Here is a 7,105-nt window from a genome sequence, read left to right on the forward strand (position 1 = left end):
TGAAGTGAAGATGCAAGTACTTGGTAGTATAACCAATGTTATGATACTGGTATGGTGGGTATGATTGTTTGCATCGATTTTGTAAAGAGTTGGAGAATTTTCATTTGAATAAAAACATTGGTTGATAATCAGAATTAATGCTTTGTCTTGAGTTACTATGTACGAACAAGCTTGAAGAGGGACCAGTCCATGCCATCATCTCCACAAACTGAAATCCTAGTCCTCGAGATGGCAACCAAGCTCAACTGTTACAGGTATCGCTGTTCATATATGTTACAAATGATTTTTTTTATAGAACAAATGATTATTCTGAAATACGTTTAAAAAAGAAGAAGAAATGTCACATATCAATATCCTTCGATTGCATCATTTATCAAACAAGGAATGTAAATAAAATATTTGCAAGTAATACGTGACATTAATCCATACTCAACAATGAAATCTGGTTAACAGTTTATCAGATATTTGTTCCTACTCATTCAGCTGCTCTAATTTTAGCAACGTATCACCAATTCTATTTTCGGTCACCCTGAAAGTTTACGACTGTCCCAATACATTTAAAGACAAACGTTACCTGGGCTTCGCACTAATCATAGATTAATCCAACGTTGCTCGTTGTTACCAAACCGCCTCCAGTTTCGATTAACTCCTAATCTAAACCTGATATAACACCAAGCTTTTGACAAATGATTCTCCCCAGGAATTCTCAAGCTTCCTAATCACCATCATTTTCTTCCTAAAGCTTTTTGTTATATGCAGGAAATGGGGAAGGGCATCAGATTAACACAAACATGGGGTGAGGTGGCACCTCCCCTTCTGATATCTCACCATAGATCCTCAAGTTGTCCGCAATTGGAGACCATCGTTGAAGTGGATTGCGTCAACATATGACTGCCGAAGAGGGTCTACGTTCTTCTTCCTATATTGTTTTCTTTGTCCTTGAATGTTTTATTGTATAATACATAGTTTGACAGTGCAACTTCAGGGGGTAGGAAACTGAAGGATGGAGAACTCTACCTTGTTATAGACTTGATACTCAAATTATTAGTTTCAGTGGTTCCAGATTGCATATGCTATGTTCTTTTGTTATTACTTGGTTCCAAAACCAATTTTCATGGAATCGAATTATAAAACTTCTCTTCATGTTTTTTATTGGATCATAAATGGACAATTTCATTTGGAGAATGAATCCCCTGCGAAAAATCATTTAGTTTCAGTTCATGTTATTTTCAGTTCTATGACAAATGCACTTTGATACCAGCGTTTGAAATTCAGAAATGTTGAGAAACAAAACATGCAGGGAGACATTTCTTTTGTAGAAATTCAAAACCAACATCTACAAATTCAAATTTTTGATCATATGATAAATGTGGTTCACAAATCATATTATATGTTATAATAACTTTAGTAGCTCTGTTACCTTTTAATAGTCTTGTTTTACATAAGATATCAAAACCCTAATCTAGCTTTTGATGATAATGTGCGTGGAGGGTAAGGCAAAACCAAAAGCCAAACATGTTTAGGTTTGTTACAAGCGAGGATGCTGATAATGTGTTACCTATGTCTTAACAATTGGCGCCCACATCCTTTGTACCAGGCTGAACAGCCTGATAGGAGAAATTCTCGTCCCTTCATTCAGTTTTTCAGCTGCCACTCCCATTTCATGGACGAATTTTAGAGACTCAGATAGTCGATTCAGTAGATTCATAAGGGCAATCACTTCGTTTCGTTGCAACTCCAACTATGAGTCAATAAACTGAGCTTTAGTCCAGATCAAAACACAAACTAGTTGCTAATGGCAACCTAGATATCTCCACAATTCAAAAATCACAAGCAATAAAAGAATAATTACCAACGGCCTATCAACTGCAACAGAAAATGAAGTTACTTTAAATGTTTCTAGCTCTTTTTCCCACATATTATATATGACATCATTTTGTAGGTCGGAATTCATAGAGCTTCAATAGCTTTCAAAGTTCTCCAACAAAAATTCTAGCAAATAGAGTTGGAAAAGGATCCTTGATTTTAACATGATAAAGTTTCGAGTGTTTAACGATACAATAGAAAGGAATTAAAACTCAAAATGGAAAGTCAAAAGTAGGAAATACTTACCCTCTGATGCAAGTGCTCTTCACCATTAACAGAGAATAGTATCTTCAACGCAGTTCCAAGTCCAAGAACCTGAAGCTTTCCCCAAAGTCGACATTTCTCACACCCTACACAGTCCATCAACGCACTACAAAACCAATTTAATTGTCATATCATTTGAATACCTGATTAAACCAGTGGCACAGATATCAAAAGTCAGAAATCAAAGAGGAAGTGGAAACAACCAATTAGAGTTGCTCTGCAAGTGAAGGCTACTAAAAACCTAAAGAGAGTCAATATTACAATTTCAGATTTTGTTTCCTCTTGAGAATGCTAAGTTCAAATGATTTTAGGCATGTCTTAATATGCCAAAACAAGTATGATTTTAAGTAAATATAGTTTCTCATTTTATATGTTCAAAAGCATAATGTAGAAATAAGAAATTGCAGCTTTTCAAATGCATCACCAATTAGGAAATTAGAGAAACCTGATATTTTTGAACTGAGCTTGTATTTTCTGTTTCAGCTCAGGTCCTCTTTGTCCTTTCCATAGTCTAGCTTCATTGAAAGGAAGTGGGCATGCAGCTCGCAATTTTGGGTTATAAAGTAGCTGTCTCATTAGGGACTGAGTTTTCAGGTCCTCGGTTGGATTACCGGTATTGTATTCAGCTTGTTCCAAGTAATTAGTTGCCTGTGACAAATCAAGCAAGCTCTAGTGAAGTAATTGACCCCAGAATAAATAAATACTTGAAAAATAAACATAGATTTATCACATACTTGAACTCATGCTACTCACCTTTGTCACAGCTCGGAGAACAAAGAGGAATGTGAAGTACAAGTTTTGCACACGATTTGGATATCTTAAAACTCGGTTATACAGTAAGTCAAGATTATGGCCCCACTGAAATAAGGAAATAAAAAAAAATGTTATATATAGAACTATTTTGCACCTACAAATAAAAATACACAAAATTGATAATATATACCAAGTTTGTGGCTTCATCAAGTAGATAATCAGAACCTATATGGATTGAAATAGATGAGTGAAGACCAGAAATCAATTTGTACAGTATTTTTTCTTCTTGGCATAATTCTTCAGCTGGATCTGCATAGCAGAGTAAAAATGAAAAAAAAAATTGCAAAAAAAAAGAAGATTTTTTTTTGTGAAGGAAAAAAAAAGACTCGATAGTTATCTTCCAATAAGGACAATTGAAATGAAGTGACCTGCTAGAACATAAATCATGCCAATCAATTACTTCTCCAGGAATCCATTAAAGTTATGTTAATTGGAGGTTCATCACCAGATATTAAAAATCCAATACACAAATACTTGTTTGCATGTTCGTTTGTGGGTGAGAAAGAGAAGTATGGTAACCAGGGACGGAGCCAGGATTCTAACTTAAGGAGGGCAAAATATAATTAATCAAAGAAAATTAGGGGGGCAAAGTATAATTAACCATAGAAAATGAGGGGCAAAATCAAAATATACTATAATTTGGAGCCCTAATTTAATATTTTCTCATTTAGGTTTTTAATAATAAAAAAATTTGGGGGGGGGGGACACAAGGTGGCTCTGTCCCTGATGGTAACTTTGGACGTTATATGGTTACACAACATAAATGCAACATGAAAAGGTTAACTAAAACACGGTGTAACATGAATATGAGCACGAATGTAGCAAAATCTGGTTTCAAATATATAACACCTTAAACACAATTATAATGCATGAACATATACGAACATGACATTAATATAAATAGTCATATATATTGAATAGGAAGGATGGAAGTCAAAAGCCAGAAACACCAGTATTATTAGGTGAACCTGATTTCAAATCTTTTAACACTAATAGACTATGTATCAGGTTCTTTTTTTTTTTTTACTATGTATCAGGAGAAAAAACTCACTGCAAGCTCCTTAAGCTAAAAGGGTCTAGTGAACAAGTCATAAGGAGGAATCCAGTACACAATTAATAAACGAATATTTGTTATTAGTTATTTCTCAAAATTCAAAAATTTAAGGGGTAAGGGCCTAATGCCTCTATATGTACAAAAAGTGCTTACGTAAATCCTTCATGCAAACACACAAGGAAAAACCAGTGAGAACTCACATTTGGGACAGTTCTCTGAGTAGACAGCATCCCATATCCTTCTAGCTGATGGACCAGTATAGCCAGTGTAGCGCTCTGGGTTCAGTTGAAGGTTCACGTATGTCATCTCAGCTGCAAAATCAAATTGTACAATGATTGACTATCAATTTTTTGGAACACATTAAAACACCACCATTCTCACTGCAAGTCTTTTTGTAACAAGCATTGCCAAGAGAGCAGCACTGAATCTTAACTTAATGCAAAACATCAATTTAGCTATCAATCCCAAAGACACACGCAGTGAGATTGAGAGCATTCAATACATAAAATTAGGCAAAAGAAACTGAAAATGTCAGAGCTGTTGAGAAAAAAAAATCACTCACAATTATCAGTCTCATCGTCATATGTCCAGGGGTTATCTGTTTCTGTCCAACCTCTAAAAGCTTGACTATCTAGAGTGCGGTCAACAGTGGCCTCTGGTTTTCCTTCTTGGCACTTAAGGTCATCTGATGAAAGGCCATGATGGTAGGGCCTCTTAAATGATTCAGGGAATTCACTTTCTGGACATTCACAAACACTACAATCCCGCAATCGGCACATACCATCATCAGGCCAAAATGGACAGTTACACCACAATTTAACCTGCCCAAGGCAACAAAAAAAGAAAACTAGGCTTCAACGAAAATCAAGTAAGGGACCTATCCTATAGCATCAATTTCAAATACATCATATAAACAAACCTTAATTTGACTTCTGAATGACTTAAACTGGTGTGTGTTTTTCATTTTATAAACGTGTTTGATTTCGAAACTTGCATAAATCTTATAATCACTTCCTTCTAACTCCAAAACTACCGCAAGTATGTGAATTGTGTTGAAAATAATACCAGACAAAATACTATAATCACTGAACAGAAGGTTATGGCTGCTAAACTGGCTATTTTCCATACCTTTTATCTGGTGGTTCCCTAAATTAACAGTAACAGATAACCATTTATAATGGGATGGCTTCCAGGTCACCAAGTCAACATTGTGAAAATTAATTCTAAAAATGATATACTAAAATATTCAATTATTCACATAATATTTCCATAATGCAATGGGCATTGGGCATTAAGCTAACCTTGAAGTACCGGAAAAATGGGGTTTTAACAAGTTCCTGTAGTAATGGATGTAATACTTCCTCATTAAGATGGTCAACTGTCTCATAATCACAACAACAATCCTCTACGATCCCGCTATACCTGTGTTCCTGCACAAATTGGAGAAAAGTGTCATTGTCATACAAACAAAAGGTCCACTATTTCATCACCACCCTAAAAGAGAAAAGAGGGATTCAAGAGAAGCAACCCTTCTCAAGAATTCATGTACAACAGAGTAAACATAAATGCGAAACAGGGTGCTTGAATTTTTATCAATTGAACATAGAGAAAACAAATAGAGAAAAAAAGGCCTCTCAATTACAATTCAAGATTCCACTAATTTCTTAGTACCCAACAAAACGAGACAAACCGCACCCGTTCCCAATTAATTCATCAAAACACTATTGAGAAGAAGAAAGAAAGAAATTACAAACCAAAGGGTAAGATCACGAGAATACGGAAATCGGTAGTTGAATTTGGCGCCAATTTGATAAAAAAACCAAATAGAAAAAGAAGAAAAAGAAAATACATTTCATTCCAGCCATGTCTTTCCGTTTTAACAAACGAGGAAGAGTGGAAAGAGAGAGGAAGTGAAACCTGTGGGCACTGACAAGAAGACTTGCTAAAAGTGTGTCCAAATTTAAAAGAGATCATCGGTGTACTTCTTGAAGCCAAAGCAATAGCAATGAGAACTGTAGTGAAAGCTGCGATCACCCATCTCCACTTCATTTTCTCTCCCTTTTTGTTCTTCTTGACTTCTGATTCCTCCATCTACCACCTTTTCCGCAGAGCAAAAAGAGACCCAGAATCCCAGACTACCTAAACTCCGAGACCCCTTGTTCTGTGTGCTGCAAATGAAAAGAAAACGAGAAAAAGATAGTAACAATACTAATTTCCAGGGATATAATCGTAATGGGGCTATGGAAATTTAGTGTTTTTCTGCTTGTACTATTTCTAGGTAGATTTTGGGGTTAGAAAGCGAAGATCTCGGAATCCAAAGGGGATCAAGAAGTAGAGAGACGACATCTAAGAAAATCTTAGGCTTTGGTCTATGCATTTATTTCTTTGTTTCTCCGCGTCAGTTTCAAACCATGGGAACACACAGAAGAAATATGGTGCGTGAGGGTACACCCAAAAAATTTTACTTAATTAAAATATGTAATATGTAACTGATTTAAATATCTAATATTATTTTAATTTTATTTTGAACATCATAAAATTTGTATGGCATTCAATGCATTAAAATATATTAACATTCTTAATATATATATATATATATATATATATATATATATTAACATCCATATATTTTACAAATTAGCAATCACATAGTTGTGTAACAGAATACATAATTGTAATTGCTAATAATATGATATATGCACAAAATTAGAATCAAACATTTTAAATTAAGATTTAAAAAACTTTTAGAAAAAAATACATATGATAAAAATATTAAATGCAATTAAATTGTCTTTCGGTACGTATTGATTTTTTCTGTTATTTTTTAAAGAGTTAATATAAAAATAAGTATTTAAATTATGTCTTGAAAAATATTTTTGTGTTTGAAGAACTTTTCGCTAAAAATAGTTGTCTAATATTTTTTTCAGTTATACATTTAGGTGCCTGCCATTTTTTAATAATAAAAAAACATTTTTATGTCTGAAGAACTTTTCGCTAAAAATAATTGTCTAATATTTTTTTCAGTTATACATTTAGGTGCCTGTCATTTTTTAATAATAAAAATATTATTTTTAATTAAAAATGAAAAAAATATTTATAAAAAACCTC

At 33.9% G+C, this 7,105-nt stretch overlaps 1 protein-coding gene across 2 annotated transcripts; it reads right to left on the minus strand.

The window, feature by feature from the left end:
• Nucleotides 1-1,401: 1,401 nt before the first annotated feature.
• On the minus strand, nt 1,402-6,408 carry LOC120131601 (endoplasmic reticulum oxidoreductin-2-like). Of its 2 annotated transcripts, none has more exons than XM_039148554.1 (10): nt 6,261-6,408; nt 5,915-6,165; nt 5,299-5,427; nt 4,560-4,818; nt 4,198-4,308; nt 3,074-3,192; nt 2,884-2,988; nt 2,576-2,778; nt 2,113-2,236; nt 1,402-1,741 (listed from the first exon to the last, which is right to left on the minus strand). In XM_039148554.1, exons 2-10 carry the CDS (start codon nt 6,086-6,088, stop codon nt 1,559-1,561), a joined length of 1,407 nt encoding a protein of 468 aa, XP_039004485.1. In that variant the 5' UTR covers nt 6,089-6,165; nt 6,261-6,408; the 3' UTR covers nt 1,402-1,558. The 2 variants fall into 2 exon arrangements, with proteins under 2 accessions (XP_039004485.1, XP_039004486.1); XM_039148555.1 differs by having other exon boundaries at nt 4,560-4,682; nt 4,779-4,818; nt 5,915-6,408.
• Between the last annotated feature and the right edge of the window lie 697 nt (nt 6,409-7,105).

The sequence above is a fragment of the Hibiscus syriacus genome, unplaced genomic scaffold (genome assembly GCF_006381635.1).
Source record: "Hibiscus syriacus cultivar Baekdansim isolate YM2019G1 unplaced genomic scaffold, ASM638163v2 tig00110556_pilon, whole genome shotgun sequence".
Classification (NCBI taxonomy): Eukaryota; Viridiplantae; Streptophyta; class Magnoliopsida; order Malvales; family Malvaceae; genus Hibiscus; species Hibiscus syriacus.

Bases quoted from the DNA above. Each gene is read 5' to 3' on its own strand.
- LOC120131601 (XM_039148554.1), bottom strand. From the start codon at position 6,088: ATGGAGGAATCAGAAGTCAAGAAGAACAAAAAGGGAGAGAAAATGAAG. The intron at 4,819-5,298 runs GTTAGCTTAATG...TGCCTTGGGCAG, and splicing joins CATTTTTCCGGTACTTCAAG to GTTAAATTGTGGTGTAACTG. The intron at 4,309-4,559 runs GTGAGTGATTTT...TTGATTTTGCAG, and splicing joins TGACGATGAGACTGATAATT to CTGAGATGACATACGTGAAC.